At 42.3% G+C, this 24,309-nt stretch overlaps 1 protein-coding gene across 1 annotated transcript in view; it reads right to left on the reverse strand.

Moving 5' to 3' along the window:
* AGMO (alkylglycerol monooxygenase) overlaps positions 1-24,309 on the reverse strand; it is a 172,350-nt gene that overhangs the window by 102,539 nt on the left and 45,502 nt on the right. The window contains exon 5 of the mRNA XM_075211417.1: positions 16,868-16,971. Within this exon, the coding sequence (XP_075067518.1) occupies positions 16,868-16,971 (104 nt within the window). The remainder of the gene's footprint in view (positions 1-16,867; positions 16,972-24,309) is intronic.

Below are 24,309 nucleotides of genomic sequence, written 5' to 3' on the forward strand. Positions count from 1 at the left end.
AGGTGGGACTGAACCTTCAAACGACTTTTACTGGCAGCATTTGGTCAGTTTTCACTGAGTTTTCGTCGACTTGTTCTGTGTCCAATTTATGTGATTTGCAAAGTATCTGGCGGCTTTCAGGTGTCCTGCACCCCAGTGAAATATAATACAACGTTCAGTAACTCCACAGGAGTTCACCTACAAATCAAGATGCATTAAGAGCTGGTTGTTTCTGAATTCCCGCACTGTCTGGTCACACTGGAGTGAGAGGTACATGAAGGATGGTCTGATTTTTGCAAGTTGTGAAAGGAGTGGTCTACAAGTCATCTCCAGGGGCTTGTCCCACCTCTGCCGGTGACCTGACGGGCACACGGAACTAATAATATTACTAATATTAACTATTCATATACTCTCACTTCAACTGAATGTACATTATCTTGCTTTCATTTTTTTAATTGCCCGCCTATGTTTATAGAAATTGCACTGCAATAGATTGAAGACTCTTGCCTTCTAGGGGGTGGGTCTTCAAGGCAAAGGGATCCTTTTGCCCTGGGGTCCACCAGGGCTTCACCCAGTGACTAAATCTCATGCTCCCCTCCCTAAAAGGAGGGACCTCAGAGGTGTCAGGAAGGTGTTAGCCTCTGGGACTCATGAGTTCAATTCCCGACCATGGCCTTATCTGTGTGGAGTTTGTATGTTCTCCCTGTGTTTGCGTGGGTTTCCCCCGGGTGCTCCGGTTTCCTCCCACACTCCAAAAATATACTGGTAGGTTAATTGGCTGCTATCAAAATTGACCTTATTCTCTCCCTCTCTGTCTGTCTGTCTCTGTCTGTCTGTGAGTGTGTGTCTATATCAGGGAATTTAGACTGCAAGCTCCAATGGGGCAGGGGCTGATGTGAGTGAGATCTCTGTACAGCGCTGCGGAATTAGTGGCGCTATATAAATAAATGATGATGATGATGATGGGACCTCCTTCCGTAGATATTCAGGAGCAGAGCATCACACCTCCCCAATCCAAGTGAAAAATACAAAAGAATAAATGATGTACAGAGAGAAAATTTCAAAAAATAAGTGACTGTGAATACGGACCCAGACTTTTTTTATGCGCTTTTCATGTTATTAGTAATGTGTGAAAAAAGCAAAAGAAAACCCTACAGAAACACTTTGCGTGTCTTTACCCACAAGCCCTTAGGTGAGGATTAAATCACTGATCATTTTTGATTTTGTGAGTCTATTATTATTATTATTCATTTTTATTTATAGGGCACCACAAAGTGTCTGCAGCGCCATACAGGAACCAGCAGTAGGACAGTACAAGTGTAGAACAGTACGGTACAATAAACAAGTAACACTATAACTCAAAGCACAGCTAATTAGAAAGGGTGAGAGTGAAGGATATTCAGCACAGGAGGAAACCTGTGCCCAAGAGTATAGGTGCAACTAACAGGTAAGAGCCACTCAAAAGGTGCAGAGAAAAAGTGTGGAGTCATTGGGCAGAAAGCCCAAAAAGGATGTGGGCAGAGTAGCTGGAGAGCAAAGGTAAAAGTAGTGGAAACAGGAGGAGAAAGTGCCTTGCTCAAAGGAGCTTACACTCTAAAGGGAAGGACAGACATACCGAAGACACAACAGGTAAGATGGGGACACGGTCGCATGGAGCAAGAAGGAGGAAGAGGGAAGAAGGGATGAGAGGGAGAGGTAACCGACAAGGTGGGTAGGTAAGTGGATGACGGATAGGCTTTTAAGAATAGATGGGTTTTTAATGCCCGTTTGAAGCTCCTCAGATTGGGGAATTTTCTGATGGAACAAGGGAGATCGTTCCAATGGAGGAGGGCAGCGCGGGGGAAGTCTTGAATACGTGAGTGAGATGAAGTTATCAGAGGAGAGGAGAGGCGACGATTGTTGGCCGATCGTAGTGAGCGGGATGAAGTGTGAATAGAGATGAAGTTGGAGATGTAGCCAGCAGTGGAGTTGGTGGAGGGCTTTGTATGTGAGGGAAAGGAGCTTAAAAAGGATTCTGTAGGGGAGCCAATGTAGGGTTTGGTAGAGAGGGGAGAGAGATGTGGAGCAGCGAGAAAGGAAGATAAGCCCAGCAGCGGCATTAAGTATAGATACAAGAGGAGCGAGAGGAGAGTGTGGGAGGTCAGTAAGGAGAAGGTCAAAGTCGTCCGAATGAGAGATGATCAGAGAGTGGATGAGACATTTAATGGCATCCTGGGAGAGGAAGGGCCTAGTGTGAGCAATGTTGCGTAACTGGAAGCAGCAGGATTTGGCAAGACATTGAATGTGGGGATCAAAGGAGAGAGAGGAGTTGAGGATGAAACCCAGGCAGCAGAGTTGGTGGAGCAGATGAGATAGTGGAATTGTCAACAGTGATAGAGAGGTCGGAGGTGGAGGAGGTTCTAGATGGAGGGAAGTCTGTGATATTTTTACAGTAAAGGCATGTGAATACCTTTTTATAACAAAACAGTTTCTGTCCTTTATTTTCACTGGATATCTTTTAGGTTTTGTGGCTGGATCACATAGAAATAATTTACTGAAGAAATTTATTTCCACTAGTGGCACAGGTGCCAAATTATATCACTGCAAATGTACTGATTTTTGAGGAATTGTTTTTTGATGCAATAGGCATTTGTTTGAGGAAATCTGTTGTGTAACTTCGAGAGGAAATCCTCATTTAGGCTAATTAGACCTTTTTTATATGAAGTTACAAACACTTGCTTTAGTCTGTATAAACAGCAGGGGGCCGCTGAGTTTCTTTCCTGTGTAGCTTTTCATCCTGTATCTCAGAATCTGTCCGAATAATGCAAGCAGCAAGTGATGTGAATTTTGCTTAAGTTTAAAATCGCATTAACTCCAAATTTGGAGGCTATATCACATCCGGATGGTAAATATCTGATGTAAAACCTCAGATGTTGTGGTGCCACTAGCAGCAAAGTAAAAAGGAGTTAAATCCCTCCAGGCTGATTTATATGCAGGCTGCATGAAGCAGCCTGAATTGGTGAAAGGGGCAGGAGCAGGGGAGGGATAGCAAATTTTAGCCTGGGGGGGAAGACTTTACTCAGCAGCCTATTTTAAAGGGAAAAAAATGCTGATGGCCCAGTGACACAACCCAAGTTATCACACTATGGGACTGTCCCAGGGGGCAGATGCCCCCCAGCCCAGCCTGCCCCTGGGCAGGAGGCTAAATTATCTCCTGCCACTGTATCTGTGTAAATTTGTATAAAAATCAGATTGTTTGACCATTTAATGTATCATTATTCCATCTGCACTTCCTGGAGATCACTAGTACCACAAACTAGTGTAGATAACTTTCCATATTAGGGCTATTCACTGCTTCAAGATCCTGCTTTGACGCCTACTTACCTGTGGCAGTTCCTTTGGTCGGGTGTATCAACCCAGGTGCCCAGCAAGGGGGTATCCTAGCAGCGAGAGTTTCCCAGAAGGAAACTTTTCTAGGTGCCGGTGAAGGAGTCTAATGGTGGCAGCAGCAAGCCCCTCCTACTGCGGTTATGGGGCACAATTTGCAAGAAAGAAAGGGGACAGTGGCAAGGCAAGCCCAGCCGGTCCCCAGCAACACACGGACAGGTTGGCACAGGAGGTCCATCCTGTCACAAGTTCCTGTTAGCTAAATTATCTCTAAGTAAGAGGTTAATCTGCATCTGTCAATATTTCCAAATGCAACAGCATCACATTTTAGAACAGCCTAGTATTTTGACTAGTCTATAAGAAGATTAACCCCACTGGACTGGTCCAATGGCATGGGCCTTAAGACCAGCTGCAGGGTCACACAGGTTGCGGGTTCGAGACTCCATGCCGATCAAAGGATTGAGCAGATCCTTAAGAATACCCTAAAGGAAGATTCATGCTTGCCAACATTTTAGATCTACCCTCTGGGAAATCCTGGTGCCGAGTGTTCACTTGGGAAGTGGGCCAGATGTGGGAGGCTGAAATGCTCTTCTGAGAGTCTGGGAGAACTAGCAATTCATGAGTCTCCGCAGATCTGAGGTAAAGGGACCCACTCAGTTTTGCAGGAAAGGGTGTTCTGAGGACTCACACCACTACTGGGGCCTTGCGGGTCAGGGATAAAGGGGCTTTTGTGGATGGCCTGAAGACCTAAGCCTAGAGTTCACTTAGCAATGTTTTTTTGAACCATGACCTGGATTGCTAGCATGTAGTATGATATTGTACTAACCATGCATAGGTTGCCTTAGCCTGGAAAGACATGCTGGCACTTGTAGTACAACAGCGAGTTTGTTAGATTATGTGCATCATTCACCACAGAGTGGATGTAAAAGAGCTCAGATCCAGCAAATATCCCTATGTCTAGGTGCCCTAAAATGTTTTTGGATTTTTAACCATTGCAATCTGCACCATAGCAAATGAGTAGGAAATTGATGAAAACTTTCACTTTGAGGGGCACAGATGTTCATAGCATGTATCCGACCCGTTAGTGCGCTTATTGTAAAATGTTTCTCATTCCGCCAAGGTTATTAAATTTCCAGTCACTTCTATTTGAAGCACATTCCTTCACAATTGGAGAATAGAGTTCCCACAATGTGCTCATACTTACACCTTACTTCTTATGTGGAAAAAGTTTCCTGTCAGAATAGTTTCTCACTTGGATCATACGTGTAAGGATGCTGAATACATTCATTTAAAATATGCTACCGGATCCAGTCTCCTCACCAGTCATACATATATATATGTATATATATATATATATATATATATATATATATATATATATATATATATATATATATTGCTTAAGTAGATTATTTTTGTAGCTGAAACTAAACTACATATTACACAAAAAATGTTTCCAGTACTCACAAAGTGCAATTTACTCCCATTTGATGGATAGCATGTGGCAGGATAGGTGTTGTCCATAGCAACCAATCAGATTCTAGAACGGACTAGATAAATGATAGCTAGAATCTGATTGGTTGCTATGGGCAACACCTCACCTCTACTTTTCCTTTTTCAATGGTATGATAAATCTGCCCCTTAATCTTTATCGTCACACTTGCTTAGTATTAAGCTAGACCCTGTCTACCAGTTTAGTGTGTGTTACATTAAAGTGTGTAGTTGTGGGGTCCTCACATTGCCGCTTTAAATGTACATTCCTTTATGTAGCTCTTTAAACTGACGTCAACATGAGGTGCCGGCCAGCTCTGTCATCTGAACGTCGAGCTGCCAGCACGCCGCTCTCTTCGCAAATCTGCTTTGTAGTTTTACAGGTAAGTCTGTATTATACTCTTGTTGCTTTTACAGTTATCGTTTTTCTTTTTTTTGCATGTCTCGTCTTTGTTGGTGTAAATACCGTCGGGTAAACGTACCCAACACAATTTGTATTGGTGCGAATATCATCAGACTTTGGGTTTGGTGGCAAAGTTGGTTGCAAAATGGGCATAAACCACTCTTAAAAAAAAGTGCAGGTAAACCTAGCTCTTTCTGCCCATATGCACAGCCATGCACATCTCAAGGTGCGATCAGCTCCATATAAGTAGCATGTGCTCCTGGTTTACACCAAATCAAATGCAAAATATACTCCTTCAACATGTGTGTTTCTGCAGATCTGCATGAGCCGCATTTGCATGAACACGCACTACTACACTCGGCCTGTGTTTTCACGCCACCCACGGTCCGCCTCTCCAGTAGTTAAGAGGCACCAGTGTTAGATGCACAAAACTCTACATGCACACGTATGTGTTCTCTTTCTGAGCATGGGTAGGGCACATTTTCGCGATTTACGTTACACAAATCAGTGCATCAGTTTAAATTAGCATCAGGCCCTTTTAGTCTCACTTACTTTGATTGACACATTCCTGCTGTTTTTCATAGTTGCTGCACAATTCATTGAAGACTGAACTGACTGTGTTATTGTCACGACTGAGTATAGCGTACCTGCTATCGTTGGCACTACCCGGAGGAAGGTGCGGAGTCTAACGTGCCCCTGGTGTTCACCAGGGACCCCCGCAAGGAGGTATGGACTCAGCTGCAGGGAACACGCAGGTCGCGGTCCTTCCACGAGTCAGATAGCGAAGCACGAGAGAAATGTCAGACAGGCCGGTTCAGCAATGGTGCGGGCAATGCAGGTACACAAGAGAATCCGAAGGGGTGGTGAGTCAAGCCGGGTCGGTAACGTTCTGGCAGCGAGGTACAGAAGGGGAGATCCAAAGGGTAGTCAGGCAATCCGGGTCACGAGGGTCACAGGCAAACGACAATAATCAGGAGGCAGGCAAAAGGTCAGGAGATAGGAAATCACAGGAATACACTGGAAATGCTGGAGGACAGGAGAACCTGAAACTCTGGCACAGGAGGTGGGATCCAGAGAGGCTTAAATAGTGCTGCTAGCCAATGAGCCTCAGCACCTGTAGTGCTGTCATCCCTAGCGCCATAGCGCTTGTCATCCATTAGCGCTGTAGCGCTACCTACATGCAGCGTCCCGTTGCCTGGCAACGGGAACGCTTTCTAACCTGTAGCCGGGTGGCCGAGCGGAGATGGAAGTGCCTAGCAACCAGACGCGCTAATGCGGAAGGACAGGCAGCCGCCGAGCGGCGCCTGACAGTTATCCATAAACTAACAGGTCTACACAGCTTCCGGTAAAACGCAGCCGCTGTTCATGGAAGAACATGTGTAGTATCACAATATATATATACCTGACCTTCCATTCTCTTGCTATTTAAAGCTCAGCTCTCTTTGTGAATATTGTTCAATGATATGGAAAAGTAATCGAACATATGGCTAAGCCTAGAACAACGAAGACAGAAGAACAAGAAGCAATGTTTCAACAGCCACACAGATCCCCTCCTGACTTCCCCACTCTTCAATGATCGCCCACCTCATTGGCACCTCTATCATTGGTATCCCAGACAGATAATGCCACTCCATGCCAACCGTTTTTTCCTAATATCACTACAAACACATCCATATCCTGAACATTGTCCCAAATCAGAATTAACATGGATAAAATCAAAGTTTTAGAAAAACGCACCAGTGGTTCAGAAGACATTATTCAAGGTCCAAAGTCAACAAATTCTCATCCAAGAGTCAACGACAACAAAAATCACGATTTTAAAAATAGAAGCCAAAGAAACAACTGTCAGAAGTCATAAAGGATCCACGAAGGAAGGTCCCTGTTTCCTTTGACTTACCTGTGTCCTTGGTTACCCAATTAAACCGACCTATGGTCGGCAAAAGAGCTCATTGAGTAGGGCCAGAATGAGATGACCAGACCTGTGATAACATGAATGCTTAAATTTGCAGAAAAGAAAATATCTATATGGCATATACACTACCTGTCAATGTTTTAGAACACCCCCATTTTTCCAGCATGTGGTGAAATTTAAGATATTCAAGACCAGTGAATAATCTAAAATGGTCTCAGTTTCAACTGTGAGGAGAAGACTTTGAGCTGCAGGTTTCTCAGGTCAAGATTGCAAAATAAGAAAAAGCTGCTTGCTTGGGCTATGATGCTATTCCAATGGACTATTGAAAACTGGATGAAGGTCTTACGGACTGATGAATCAAAATGTATAATCTTCAGTTCATCGTGTAGGGTTTCTGTACACTGTAAAGTAGACAAATGGATGGTTCCTCAGTGTGTGACACCAACTGTCAAACATGGAAGGAGGAAGCGTGACGGTCTGGGCTCGTTTGCTGGATCTACCGTTGGTGGTTTGCATAGAGTGACTGGAGCCTGAACCAACAGGGCTACCACAGCATTTCGTAGCACCACACAATACCCTCTGGTCTATGTGTAGTTGTTTTTGGCTTCACCAGACAGAAAGATAAAGACCCAAAACATATCTCAAGAATATGTCAGAACTACCTTTGAGGAAAAGAATAAGACGGCAGTCTTCAAATCATGGACTGGTCACCACAGTCTCCACTCTTAGACCCCATCCAGCTGGTTTGGGATAAACTGGACAGAAGGGAGAAAGCCAAGCAAACTACAAGTGCGACACATTTGTGGGAACTTTTGCAACAGTGTTGGAAAGAACTTCCTGAACAATATTGGATGTACACTGTAGAAATAATGCCACGGATGTGTTTCATCTGTTACTTTCAAGAGGCAAAAATAGATTTACATAAAAATTTGATTCAATTAGATAAAATTTTGTTAAACAAAAATATTCTATGATTTCATTTTTTTCTCTAATTATTTGTTAGTACTATGCTTTAATTTCAGAGTACATTGAGGCATTTAACTGTATAATTTCAACAAAAACTGAAAAGATGTGGGTGTAAAACATTTGAGGGGTAATTGCTGTTCGTCCAGGATTTTCCCACATCTGTTTCAACAAAACACCAGAGATTTCCCCACTATGCAAATTCCTGATGGTAAAACAAGTCTGTAGCTAAAAATGATTGAACCATCACAATCATTTCTTAAATTTTCCTTCTTGGTGAAAGAAATGGGTTCATGTCCTATTTACAAGTAAGGAACATCCTAAAACTCTTAAATTCGTGTTTGAAACAAATGTAATCGCCATTTAACAAACATTATAGCTTGGCCTATTGGCCTCAGTTTAGTTTACTATTCTTGGGTTGCCTTAATGTTTACAGTTACCACTAGTACCGTAGCTGTATTGTAATGTATTTGGAAGGTGATTTTTTTTCCTATTTAGTGTCTCACCTATGTTCCTCTTCCTTCTTCACCTTTTCCCAATACCATCAAATCTCTACAAGCAAATTTGTTACATCATGACTGAATTATGTAATGCTACAAACCAAATGAGTTGTGTTTACATACATCAGATGTAGCAGGCAGCGGAGACTAGGGATGTTCACTAACCCCCGTGTTTTGGTTTTGGTTTTGGATCTGTATTAACCTTGTATTTTGGTTTTGGCAAAACCGCCCTGACATGTTTTGGTTTTGGATCTCTATTGCTAAAAATGCTAAATTGACATAATTTGGCTCTTTTTTTGTTCCTACATTATTATTACCTCAACAACATTAATTTCCAGTAATTTTCAGTTAATTTTTGACAAGTGACAAGAACACTGCTACCCTTTCTGTTTCTGTATGAGAAATGGCACTGAGCAATGGGACTGGAGAGTGACAAAAACACTGCACCCCTGTTTTTGGGTGAGCAATGGCACTGAGCAATGTCACTGGAGGCTGGAGAGTGACAAGAACACTGCTACCCCTGTTTCTGTATGAGCAATGGCACTGAGCAATGTCACTGGAGACTGGAGAGTGACAAGAACACTGCTACCCCTGTTTCTGTATGAGCAATGTCACTGGAGACTGGAGAGTGACAAGAACACTGCTACCCCTGTTTCTGTATGAGCAATGGCACTGAGCAATGTCACTGGAGACTGGAGAGTGACAAGAACACTGCTACCCCTGTTTCTGTGTGAACAATGGCGCTGGATCTCCTGGGAAGGGAGGTACTTATGGAATCCAAAATCCACGGGATCCGACGACACAACAATGACATTTTGCCTCCATTCAGATCCGAGGAAGCGGGAAGGTACCGAGCCAGCTAGGCACGGTATTCGGATTGGCGATGGTCAGGGGTTCGGTTTTTGGAAAACCGAGCCTGAGCATCTCTAGCGGAGGCGCAGTGGTGGCTCAGAGGGGATCACAGTTAAATATTATACCCTGAAACATTAAAGGAATAAATTAAAAAAGTTATCATTAGTATTCCAGGTCTTAAGGCAATATTCTGCAGATGTTCTTTGTCTGCAATAAACACACTTAAAAACCACTAGTTAAGTCTATATAAAACGTCTTTGGGTGGGATACAGCATGCAGTCTACCTATTTCAACTATTCTGGGGGTGCTTCTATATTAGTAAACAGAACTCCTGACATTTCCAGTGCACCAGGTTAAAACAGACTCACATGGTTGATAGGCAGCTATGTACAAGACAAAGACAAATGTCTGCAATGTTTATGATTCCCTTCCCCCCCCCATTTCATATTAACATTTTGGAAAAATGTCCTGGTTTTATGTCTGTGCATCCTCGTTTTATTTTATATAAAAAAATAATTACATTATTTATATATGTTATCTTCTCAATTTAGGTTTTTGTTATATAATAATTGTATAAATTCTAAAAAAGAATTCTATTCTATCTCTGTACTCAGAGCCTGATTATCCTATAGGCTCACCGGGCTCTGGCCTAGGATACAAGGCTTTTGGTGGGGAGCAACATTTTTTGGGGGTTCAAAATTGTGACAGGGAGAGGTACAAACTGACATTAATTTTACAATGTAAGATAATGTTTGTTCCCCAATGTAAAAAGAGAACATGAAAGAGAAATGTAGCAGGTTATTGATTGTGACATATTCCCATTGTGAAGGCTGAAGACAATGAGTCATCCTTGGGCGGGCGCTTGAGGATTAGCGAGTAGGAGAGACAAGGATAGCGTCAGGTGTGACAGCCCCTCCTCCTTCACCCTCAGTAGCGCTCGTTGATATACAGTTCTGATGTCACTGAAAATGAAACAAGTGGCAAAGATTGCCGTCACCTTTATAAAAAGCCAAGTGGATCTGAATTTGGAAAACACAGGAACGTGAACATAAAAACATAAAGTTGGATTTTAAATTAAGGATGAGTTAGTTTTTTTACCCCTGCGTATTACCCTGGTTTGGACGGCGAGGGGGCGCTACATGCGGAATAGCCTAGGGCGGCCTGATCCCTTAATCAGTCTGTACTCTATTCATATGGAGCTCCATTGCTGTTGGTTTCATTTTAGGGACATTCAGAATTATGCTCTCTGGTTCTTTTTAATTGTTTTTATTGGATCTGTCTTTTGTAAGGTTTTGCACATTAGACTGTCTGCAGTGAATACATTTTGGTGTTATGCAAGTCGTCAGGGCCGCAGAGAGGGGGGAGGGGGTACCAATTACCAGGGTTCCGAACCTTCATAACAATTTTTTCCAGGTGCACTAAAAGCCCCAGCGGGCCCTGGATGCCAGTGTTTATTGGCACTTGTAGTACTACTAGCACTAGCATACCCATATACTTTAAGGCGGCCAGGGCATGCTGGGATCAGTAGTACACTGACGCCCAGCAAGACACCCAGAATGTCCAACTCACAAGGCAGCCCATGCCAGCATCTAATTGTAATTAGGTTTAAGACATTCTAGCAGGATGTACTGGACAGAGAGGGTGGGGAACAGAAGGGTCAGGCTGGACTATTTATACTAAAAGGGCAGCCCTTGGGATGGGGGGTGGGCGACACATCCAGGGGCCCTAAGCTCAAGATTCTGCAGTAATAACAATAAAGTTATTGTCTCACCAAAAACTGCAATATGTAATATTGAGAGCACAAAAATAATCATTTTCAAGTTTTTGTACAAGCTTAGAACATACTCGCCTGCTTTTTCTAACTCCCCTCTGGGAGATCCTAAAGGGGAGGTCAGCTGACAAGAGCGTTTAACCCAGTCCCCCCGTAATGCAAAGCTATAAATGCATCATCACTTCATGTGGGTGGGGCCAATATGGAGCGATGCGCCACAAATCGCATCATTGAGATCCCATGTCCCGCCCAATTCACTAGGAAGTAGGCAGGATGCGGGAGGATGGCCTGCTTTCCCGGGCGTTCGGGAGAACTGCCAGAAATTCGGGAGTCTACATTCTGGGAGAGTATGCAAATATGGTTTTTGTCACATATTAATTAGTGCAAAGACACAAATACGAGGCTGCAGGTGTAAAATTAAATGTAATTCAGATCAAAGGGTCTCATGCTTAGTGATGTCTTTAGTTCCTAGCGAGTCGATTGGCTGCATCCTCGTGAACATTCGTTCAGCTCACGAAATGGCCGCCTCCACTGGGCGTAGGTGACAGAGGAATAAGTATGAGGATAACCGTGTCTTTATTAGCTTCGGGGCTTTAATTAGGAAATAATAATAGAATATCTGCTTCTTCTGTGCTATATTTATTGTTATTAGATACCTTACTGGGTGATGCCTGAGGCGAATGTCTTCATACTCTGCATTGCCTGAGAAAATGTGGTTTATAGTTTGACAGAAATCCTGGAAGCAGCACATGGCGGAGCGATCCTGTAAGATGTCTTTTCCTGTTTTATGCACTAACACTGGCCCTCTCCCAGGCACCTGCTGCAACACAAACTGTTACAGGCCATAAGAGATGCCGATCAGTCCGACCCTTCTTTTCTACGCTGTTCAGATATTTTTCTTGGCACACAGGGCTCAACAGGTGTAATTAAGTACAGCTCAGCTTGTTTATGCTTTGCTTAAAGAGATATGCTGCTGTAAGCGATCCGCGGCCGGGGAAATTGCTTTTAAAAATAGAAAATGATTTTGCATTCAGATAAGGTGATGCTGTGAGGGCTTAGAAGTGATACAAATGGTTCTATATACACATCGTATAATATAATGCTGGGGGGGGATTATATTTTACAGAATATGTAAATGAAAATGAGAAAAATTAGGAGAAACACTCTCCTTAATATTATACTCTCTCCTCTTGGCTATAAAGCTAGACCCTACAAGATTGGAATTCTGCAAACTGTTACGACACTGGTATGCCAACTCTAAGACCTGCAGGACCAGCTTGCAGAGGACTTTACCTATAGCAGCCACCAGGGGCAGGCTGGGCTGGGGGGCATCTACACCCTGGGCCGGTCCCATAGTGGGCTACCTTGACTGGGCCACTTGCATTTGTTCTCTTTAAAACCAGCTGCTGAGTCGAGTCTTACCCCCCAGGCTAAAATTTGCCAGCCCTCCCCTGGCAGCCACCATTCTTATAGAGCGCGAATGCCCCCAGCTCTTACACTCTAGGTAGTGCAGGCTTACTATGACAAGTCTCATGCGGTGAGGACATGACACGGGTAGGACCAAGGAGAACAAGCTCCAGTGTCTAAAAAAAAGTCCAGGAAGAATGGTGTACACCAGAAATCAATTTGAATCCCGAATCAGGGCAGGCAGAGTTCTAGCAAGGTTCAGAATACAGTCCTACGGTCATGACAGGCAGGGTGCTAGCAATATCCAAAGATCCAAGCCAAGGTCAAAATCCAAAATATCCAAACAGAGAACTATAGAGACAAGCACACACTAGCGGAGATAACCTACAGCCAGCACAGGAGGCAGGAACAGGAAGCTCTTTAAAGTACAGGGATCCAATAGCAGCAGCCTCATTGAATGATTGACAGCTGGGTCTAATATGCAATGATTGGACACATTAAACAACTGATTCCAGCATGGCTGCGCCAAGTGATTAAATTTCCTGATCACCTAGGTAACAATCTGAAGCCACGAGTGAGGCTCATAACAGCCGCACGGACTGATGACGCAGTCCCGCGTCTCTGCCGGATACTGACACAAACATTTTGTTTATTTCCAGTTGTATAGGATAGGTAACATCGCTTGTGGCTGTCTATTGGCTGTGTTGCTGCACACGATGAACCAAAATGTCATCCCTACAAACTATTTTGCATACTGTGGCTAGACTAATTTTCCTTGTAAAAACGTTCTGCTACTGCTGCTCCGCTCTGTCTGTCCCTACATTGTTTGCTGGTATTTTAATAAATCAAATATAAAATATTCCCACTGAGTCAAGTACAAAGCCATTAACAAAACTGCATAAGATATCTCTTCACTTGTCTCAAAATATCTCTCAACTGTATCCCTCCTCTCAGCCCAAAATCTGGATCTCTCATCCACGCTCATTACATGGTCCCATTCCCGGTTACAGGACTTTTGCCAGGCTGCACCCAATCCGCGGAATTCACTCCCTCGTACAACAAGACTTTCCTCTAGCCTCCAAACCTTCAAATGTTCCCAGAAAACTCACCTCCTCAGAAAGCTTATCAAATTCCTGAGCCACCTCTTGATCTAGGCTAATCGGCCTGACTGCCAACCCTCTACACAGTTCATACAAGCTTACATTATATTCATAAAACCTACACTGCTGTGTGACTGGATCATGTATCCCAACAAAACACTTTTTCCTATTGTAACTTGCCTGGACCAATATGCAATAAGTGGTGCTTAATCTGATGTATCAAACACCTGTTTCCCTATAGACTGTCAGCTTGTGAGCTGGGTCTTCTTACCTCCTTGTCTGTTAATACCTAGGGGTAAATATATCAAACTGCGAGGGCGGGTTTGAAAAGTGGAGATGTTGCCTATAGCAACCAATCAGATTCTAGGGCCTGATTCATTAAGGATCTTAACTTGAGAAACTTCTTATTTCAGTCTCCTGGACAAAACCATGTTACAATGCAAGGGGTGCAAATTAGTATTCTGTTTTGCACATAAGTTAAATACTGACTGTTTTTTCATGTAGCACACAAATATCAACTTTAAATTTCAGCGTACAAATAAGCTATCAAGTATTTGTGTGCTACATGAAAAAACAGCCAGTATTTAACTTATGTGCAAAACAGAATACTAATTTGCACCCCTTGCATTGTAACATGGTTTTGTCCAGGAGACTGAAATAAGAAGTTTCTCAAGTTAAGATCCTTAATGAATCAGGCCCCTAGTTATCATTTATTAAGTACATTCTACAAAATGACAGCTAAAATCTGATTGGTTGCTATAGGCAACATCTCCACTTTTTCAAAACCCCAGTTTGAGAAATATACCCATATAGTTTAGTTTTACTACTGTGTTTGTCCCAAGTTGGAAGCTCTATGGACTATGCTGGCGCTACATAATGAAATGGTAACTATAATGATAGTAAGAGAAATTGGTTAATATTGCATAATAAATCATACTCTACCTACGTAACTTGCCTCAAAATAACACTTTTCCATTATTATTATAAGCAATGTCTCCTCTTAAAGTCTCAGATCGTAAAGATTAACTTCACCTTGATCGAATTTTTAGAAGCACCTTCCTACTTTATTAAGTAAGAGGCATTTGTGTCAATAAATCACTACTATTCCTATCCTACTACTATCTTCCTACTATTTCTCCTCAATTTAATGGCTTTATAGCTGTGTTCATGTTTCCCTGGTTGACAGGGGTGCAGTCAGCCAATTGGAATTAAGCTCTGTTTCTTCCTCAGCATCATACCTTCACATAACAATGATTGACAGTCCCAACTCTAGTGCTGGTAACAGAGCTAGGACTGTCAATCATACTGATGCAGTTCTACGTCAGTGTGTAAGGGCGGATCTTAATACATATTAGGTGACATCTCCACATTCTGGGCGACACTGGTTGTTTAGCAATCTGCCCAAACGACTAGAACTTGTGGGCAGACCAAGACTATATCTAGTTGGGTTAAGTAGTGTACAACTAGCTGCTAATAATCATTCAAACCTCACGTAGTGTCATTTTAGTGGGATGAGGTACAAATCCCGCCATCCACAATACTGGAGGCCTAGCCACTGACTGGGGCCCACCATTTGCATGACTCAGCTACCCACCAGTAGCTGTTTTTACTGGGGACTTCTGACTTAGAGAGTCACAAATACTTTAAGAGAGTCATGGGATTGAAGGATCTGGTGATCTGATTGAGACTAATTAGTTATAAGACCCCAATAATGGTTTGTACAAGTCTTGAAAACTAGTGATGATACGATACAAGCACTGATGCTAACAATAAAAACAACAACCAGTTTCTATTATGTAAAAAAGAATGTGGCTTGTATTAAAACCTCACTCTTATGATGCTACTTTATAATATAAGTGTATACACATGTCTGTCTTGAAAAAATATAAATAAAAGCTCCTCTCCTGCCCTAGAATAATAACAGTACCCTTACTAGTGAGTATCCTTCTGTCTGTATGTGAAACGCGACAGCCTGTGGTTTATCTCTTAATTATAACCTATGACGGCAACAGACACAGACATTCCGGGAGGGATGGTAAGTATGGTATAAGTACGTTCTGCCCAAACGTTACTGGTCGTATGTAGACAGACAGAGCACAGTGTAGGATATGAACATTCATAGGTCATTCAGAATGCATGCAAAAAATATATTTTATAAAACAAATTAATAACTCTTATTACAATAATCATTAATAAATATTTGCAAAAAAATAATTTTCTTAAACATTTTTTTAACAATAAATACATATCAGAATGTTCTAGATGTGTATTGTGCATATAATGCATTTTTATAGTTTATCTTACTTGCATACACGTGTTCTCTGCTGTCTGCTGGCACGCATACATGTAGTTTTAATACAAAGACGATGCTGTGTCAGTCATCACTATCAGTCGACACTTAGACCTGCCCTGGACCTGGTGCAAATACTACGGCTTAAATACAGATGCTTAAGTCTTAAGGACTTGAATAGTCCGCACCTGCGTTGGCCCTTACTGTACATTGCCTTTGTTCATCGGACCCATCCCACCGTTTCTCTCATTCTGTATGATGCCATGTGACACATACATAGTACCACTTCTCTCTGTGCTAGGATATATGATATTTTCATAGTACCACTTCTCTATGTGCTAGGATATATGATATTTGCATAATACCACTTCTCTCTGTGCTAGGGTATAGGATATTTTCATAGTACCCCTTCTCTCACTCTGTATGCTGCCATGGGACAAATGCATAGTACCACTTCACTCTGTGCTAGGATATATGATATATGCATAGTACCACTTCACTCTGTGCTAGGATATATGATATATGCATAGTACCACTTCTCTCATTCTGTAACAACACTATATTTACAATCCCCGATTATCAATGAACGGTATTTTAACTATCAATATGTTCCTATATGTTTACTTTCATACTGACTGCTCTTTAAATAAACCACAACCACCATTTACCACAGTCACTGACACCTACTAAATTAAATAAATGCTTGCACTACTTTTTCACTAAGTGCATGGTGTGCCGAAATATTCTCCCCTCCAAGATATGGAACGTTTTCTTTTTAGGATTACACCCCTGATAACCGGCTTATATCATTCTCTATAGCTTACATGACTTACCCAAGAAAAGTATTTCTGTAGAAAGGACTGCCGTAAGGCTGTGGTTAGGTTGTAGTCCTCCGAGCTGTGGTGAGTTTGGTGGCCAGCCCAAATTATGTTCACCTCTGTAGAAATAAACAAAACATAACATTATAAAATGGTATCCTTCACTGGCGAATAAAACCAGGTCAGCATTCGTTGGCTTGCTAGCTGAACTACAAGTGACAGCATACCCTGCCCAAACCTAATGTATCGCCCATGGTTTGTGACGTTAGTGAAGCTGTTTCCCCTCCTTGCTGGCACCTTACTCTGACTGCAGTTCCAAAATGAATTCAGTGTAACAGACACTAGAATGTTGGGGGCCACATAGCAACATTTTGCAGAGGCCCCAATATTCCTAGGGTCCCCGATAGGGTCACCATAATGGTTCGGAAGGCTGCCTCCTCTTCCCCTGCTTCTGCGCAGCTCCTGCATCCTCTGAGCAGAATCAATTTCTTGTAGCATCTGCGCTCACACGGCAGAGAGCTCATTAAGCTTGGTGCAGACTGCGAACACCACACAGGGGAACAGGGGCCCGAGGTAACATGGATGAAGGGTCCCTTATGCTGCTTGGCCACATAGCAGCTGCTATTTTTGCTATACAGTAGTTAGATCCATGGAAACAGGTCGCTGGGGGGCCATCAGGGCAATCGCCCCCCCTAGCAGCAATCATCATCACCATTTATTTATATAGCGCCACTGATTCCGCAGCACTGTACAGAGAACTCACTCACATCAGTCCCTGCCCCATTGGAGCTTACAGTCTAAATTCCCTAATATACACACAGACACAGACACAGACTAGGGTCAATTTTGATAGCAGCCAATTAACCTACCAGTATGTTTTTGAAGTATGGGAGGAAACCGGAGCACCCGGAGGAAACCCACGCAACGGGGAGAGCATACAAACTCCTCACAGATAAGGCTATGGTTTGGAATTAAATTCATGACCCCAGCACTGTGAGGCAGAAGTGCTAACCACTAAGCCACTGTGTGGTAGAGAGGTTCAATCATCGGGGAAAGGGGGGCGTGGTTAACTGGGCCAACCAAACAGAATGATAGAGGGACGTGGCTATACAAAATCCCCCCACCCCCCAAAAAAAAGTCTAGGTCTGCCCCTGAAATAGGGATATCATACCTCCAAACTGTCCTAATTTTGGCGGGACATCCCGATTTGCAGACTGCAAAAGAGGCTGGGCTTAAAACATGGGTGGAGTTTTACCTACATTTGCACATTTGTGGGTGGGGTTTGGATGGAGCGGGGCTGGGGCTTATTTTGTCCCTATTCCGTGATTGTAAATGTTGGGAGTTACGCAGTATAATGTATACTGTCTACAGTCTGAGCTGTCATACTGATCTGGGCTTCATCTTACTGGCTGCAGCTGCCATCTACATTTGCACATTTGTGGGTGGGGTTTGGATGGAGCGGGGCTGGGGCTTATTTTGTCCCTATTCCGAGATTGTAAATGTTGGGAGTTACGCAGTATAATGTATTCTGTCTACAGTCTGAGCTGTCATACTGATCTGGGCTTCATCTTACTGGCTGCAGCTGCCATCTACCATGTGCAATATTTTAAAGCTATTCCCAGAGATGTTTTGCCATTGATCAGGGTGTAACAAAGCCCATCTCACACATTACTGTCTAGACCGGGCATTAGTAGCCTGAAATTGTAGAACTACAAGTCCCAACAGGACTTTCCAGCCTTTTGTTGTCAGGGTATGCTGAGAATTGTAATTTTACAACAGCTGGAGGGCTTTAGGATGCCAACACCTGGTCCACATTGACCTTCATGTATTACAATGCCCATCATGGCATGGTCAGTGATCTTATCTAGCATGCTGTGACTTGTGGTTCCACAAGGCCTTGAGAGCCATTTCCTACCACTGGTCCAGAGAGACCTTCATGTACTACAATCCCCATCGTAACAGGTTTACTGAACTTGGCTAAGATATAGATTTTTAGCATTATACAAACTTTATGCTGATAAATAACAATTTACAAAGTCTAGATAATAAGAATAGTGAGGATCACATTCAATGTACAGAACAGAGACTGAGGGAGACGTTGGGATCTGCTGTACGATTCCATCAGGTCTCAGTGAATGTTGATGCTCTCATTATAACGATGTAATAACCACAACTACATTCTGTTCTAGCAGCAACAAAGCTGTCACATCGACGGTAAACCGATGATGACAAATCTGAACTCAACTAATGGTGACTCATTAGCAGTCACTTCACAGCATTCAGCATAAAGTACGGACAGCTTCCAGCTGAGACGGCAGAGCAGCCCAAAAATAGAAGCTGCAGCAGTGCAAAGAGTGTCCTCAAAATGTGATATCTGTCCGGGTATCTGAACATGTGAGTCCTGCACAGGTAGTCTGAACATGTCATTTCTACCAGAGTAACCTGAACGTGTGATTTCTGCCCATGTAGTCTGAACGGTTGATCTCTCTGCTAGGGTGGCCTGTGCATGTGATTTCTGCAAAGCCAAACTTGCTGCCACTGTGAGATGTTGCAGAGCTGATGGAATCTAAAAAGAAATTCTCACAAACCCTCATCACAAACAATAAGAATCATCATTCTGCAGCGTGTTCACAGTAACGGATTAAAAGTCACTTTATAAATGGGGCCAGAGCCAAGAGCAGTAACACTGCTACTTTGTTTTACAGTAAGAAATAGTCTGCGTATTTCAGGATTGAGCAAAATAAGTAAATAAAAAAGTAAATGTATCAAAAGAACAATTTATTTAAAATGTATTTATTTTAATGTTATATCCAAATCAGAAACAGCCACATTTGAATGGGGGAAGAATGACCTTAAAGGATGTTAAATTTTATTTGCATGATATTAATGCAAATTTCAGTAGAGTCTTCCTAGAATAGGAGTATTAAATGCCTCCTAACATTGGAAATATAGCCATTGAAGGCCTTATGAAAAGTTGGAACCAATTTACGCTGTAATAGTAGGCAAAATTTGCGCCCTTCAACATGATACACTTTGCGAAGGTATCTTGCAAACTGCGTAAATTTCAGTAAGATAGTTATCTTGTGCTATGGTCCAGAAAAAGGAAAACTAGCAAATTAAATGTAAAAAAAAAATGAGTGCACCCTCAAAAAAGTAAAATCATCTCTAGTAGTGTCTGCCTAGACTGGAATCTACAAAATCTGGGAGGTAGGGGGTGGGCGAAAAGCACGGAGCTCCCCACATAAACACTGATACTAGCACTGGGATTTCCCACCCAAGGTAACCAGACCTAGGTACATCCAGAATATTCGGATGACAAAACCAAAAACGCTCGATGGACACCGCATTACTTGCTGACAAGGGAGTTATGCTGCAAGAATCATTTACCCGCATTGTTGCCATAATTATTCCCACAGCCTGACCTTGGAGAGTAGGAATTGTCATCCACAGATTCTGGAGGTGCCAGACTTCATCCATGGAATTAGGTGAGAAAATAAAGTGGTTAAAGAGCGATAGAATGGTGGTGTCTTTAAAATAACGGTATTTCTCAAGGCATGTGTGTTTTTGCTAAGTGTACTACAAGTTCCATTGGGCCCTTGATGCCGGTGCATGCTGATACTTGTAGTTCCACTCCTTCCCAGACCCCATTCTACCTCTCTAAGCATTGACAGGTGCAACATATTATTTATCTTTGAAAAATATGGTTTAAATAACCAACGTTTTTATAATGTTTTGTTCTGACTCTCAAACAAGCCTTGAAAAACTGGAAAACTGGACAAAATTCTCCTACCGAAATTTAAACTGAAACGAGGTACTTTCTCCATGGAAATTGCAGATGCAGCATGACTGGTTGGGGGCATACGGTGTAAGCCAGTGCCTGTGACAGACTGCGCTCTTCATCTAAGCAAAATGTATCTAAAGTTTTGCATTTTTAAAAAAAAAAAAGTCTGCTGATGTCTTCTCCAATGTCCATGACTGGTTCTGGCAGAGGGGAACGTTTCTATAGTATTTTTAGCATGTGTGAAAAACTTCCCAGTAGAACAAAAAAAAATACATGGCTTAGCAAAATATTTTGGCAGTCTAAAAGAGCACAATGGACCACCCCTGTACTGCTGTTTATTTGAAAGGAATTTATTGCAAAAAATAAAGAATAGGCATTGTGTAGATTTTACTATCCAACAGCCCCGTGTAACGTGCCTGTGAATTAGGGAGGACAATTATTATTTTTTTTCTTTAACTATCTGAAATTACTATTTGTAGTGATAAAAAAACACTGAATACAGTTTACTAACTGTATGTTTTGTTTATTACATTTTTTTTATTTATTATAATTACTATTTCAATTATTCATTATAAATAGGAGCTAAACCCAAAAATCTAAATGGACTGAAGCTCATTTCCAAAACCCACCAGATACCTATAAACTCCTTGATATTGCACCAATGAATAGTCTGCCCAGTGCATTTCATGCCTACCTTACACTGTCGTGAGACCATACTTGCAAACTTTTCGTCGTTGGCTTCAGGGAGATCCCAGGGGAGGTGGGTGTACGGGGGCAGGGCTTGACAAATTGCATAATTTTGGCCCCACCCCTAAACGACTGTCTACATTTTAGCCAATTACAGCATGGGGCTAAGATGACACAAAATTTGCATCATTATGCACCCCCACCCTCCAACTTATCTATTGCGGGGGCAAGAACCGGGAGGTTGCCCTGCTCTCCCGGGAGCCCGGGAGGTCTTCCAGAAATGCGGGAGTCTCTGGGAGAGTAGGCAACTATGTGTTAAAGAAAAGCAGCTAATGAATCTCTAGAGACTGAAGTGTCTTTAACATTTCTGTCTCCATTACTGAAGTCATGTTGTCTTACCTGTCAGTCTTTGATTAAATCTTGGTCTCCATGAAAATGGCCACCTCCATAGGCATCAATCCATAGACACAGGACACAATTTCTGAACTGTGTCATCATGCCACAGATGGCGAAGCCAACCACGTCTTGTACTGGCTCAGCATCAGGGAGAATGCCAGACTCTTCAGGGAGTGAGGGAGATCACCCCTATTTCAGGGAGTCTCCCTGACATTCAGGAAGAGTTGGCAAGTATGTGTGAGACGCTCAAGCTAAAGGTACATAGAGGAGTGTTTAGAGGTGGAAAATTCTATAAATGCGCAAAAGTGTTAGCGTCCCACTGAAGTCAGACTTCATGCTTTAGAGCAATCTCTTTCATTAAATAAATCTATGTTTCCACGACATACACTGTTCAGTTCAGTTTAGCATCACTTATTGTTTAGATCTAGTAAAGGGACCTCAGACTGTCTTTATTATATACGGTAAGGGTGTGTGTTGAACTTTTTATTAAATTTTTCATCTCCGCTGTAGTAGCACATGAAGGTGCAGAACAGGTCCCATTAAAAGTAAAGGAACTTCACTACGTTAATGGTCATAATTGTCACATTTTTCCATGTTTTAATGTTAGTCCGTTGTGGATAACTTTCTATATTTAGTTTTGTTTCCCTGTCCCTAAAATTATTTTAGTATCAGTTCTGTCTACTAGCACAGTCACCAACTATACTACAGCGACATCCAATATAGCAAACTATTATGTTGGGCATAATTATTTACATCTTTATTTGACCTTTGGGCTCATGCCTCTGACCAAGCACAGAGTTTCTGATACTAAAGAAACTAGTTTTGTTCTGTTACCAATGTAGTCAGTGGTCACAGTGGAAATATAGAAGTGACGTATAAAAAATGTAGGAGAAGTGGCGGTATGACATAGTACGTATACCCCCCACTTCCACCACTGTTGGGAGATTTGTTAGGAGTTCACAGATTAGTATTTAGCATTTTTACCTGTGCACTGAAAAAACAATCGTTCAGGAGCTAAGGTAGTATTAAGATAAATTGACTATATGAGAAGACTGAAGACCTTTCCTATGCATAGACATTACTCGGAATGAATACATGAAAATTGGGATTCAATGGAGGTGAGAGAAATCTTTACTTACACTTGAAGTTGTTTCCCCAAATTATTACATTGGATTTTCAAAATGATCTTTCCCCCTGACATTACTTAAAGGACAACTAAATCCGAGTACTTAAACTTTCCATATATAAAGAATAAAGGTAAAGTCACAATATGTTCATATGTCTATTGGAAATATTAAGAGATGGATTTATAATAAAAGTTTCATTACGAAGCTTCCTGTAGTTTCTAATACCGTGTTACTACAGCAGCTCACGCTGGTTTTTACTTTGGCTTAGAGCCATTGTTTTCATCTTTGGCAGATGATTCTTTCCCCAAAGCCCTCCTATCCATCTTATCATGTGTGAGAATCACAATAACACATCTGGGAGCACTGCGTAAAAACGGCAAATCAGTAAGTTTGTCCGTTGCCTGAACAGAGAGATAACATGAAATGTGTCTAGCCACAAGCAAACAAAGCACATTTTTGTGGTTACCATGCCTGGGAAAAGTAAAGTTTAAATTTGCTCCAAAACTATCCCTCATTATCACAAATCTCAAAAAACTTAATACAACGGTTAAAAGATTGCTTAAATCGGACAAAAAGCTAAACATCCAAAGCACAGCAAGCTATGCTTGTTATGGCATCATAGTGTGTACCATTACGGTTAAATCCAACGAAATGTACAGAGACTCAAATCATACTTGATGACTCTCCCAGAAGTCTGGGAGTCTCCAGAAATACTGGATGGTCTCCTGGACTCCCGGTAGAGTCTAGCAATGAAACTGGGATGATGGGAAGCAGTGGACAGAGGCAAAGCAGAGGAAACACTGGGGAGAAGAATCAGTTATAACTACATCTGCTATACTGGAGAGCGACAGCCATTTTCTAGTAGCACACCTCCTGCTTATTTTATTTACCTGGAGGAGGTGGACTACAAGAAAATGTCCGTCGTACTCCAGCTTCAGGTGTTGTCATTAATTACTATCTGCTCCCCAATATGGGAGTGAGACACATGGGGATAGAGAGTAGCGGTGAGGGAGAGAATTCAGGTGATAGAAAGAGTGGGGAAGAGGGTGGGAAGGGGTGAAGGGAGGTGGGGGAGAAATAGACAGAGGCGAGGAGTGAGAGGGTACGTGGGTGAGAGGGAGATAGAATGGTGGTGCTGGACACTTCTGTGTAGCACTAAATACAAACCTCATGGGGTGAAGTAGTAGACACACCCTTCAGCGATACGCAGCGCAATGCAAGGCACCTATTTGCACCTTGCACAATCTCCCTGAATGGTTTTTCTAAAGTTTCCAAGGACTGGCCCAGAATGATGTTATAGAGAAGTCCAACTCTCTTAAGCCAAAAAATAATAAATTAAATTATGAATTTAGTTTCATATAGAGGTTGATTTGACACCAATGTTTCCACATTACGAGCCCCACCTTACTAGTCCACTGTTGGAGGACCCTGCTCCTTCTACTATATAACTCTCAGTCTGTGACTTC

Source organism: Mixophyes fleayi, chromosome 5 (genome assembly GCF_038048845.1).
Source record: "Mixophyes fleayi isolate aMixFle1 chromosome 5, aMixFle1.hap1, whole genome shotgun sequence".
Lineage (NCBI taxonomy): Eukaryota > Metazoa > Chordata > Amphibia > Anura > Limnodynastidae > Mixophyes > Mixophyes fleayi.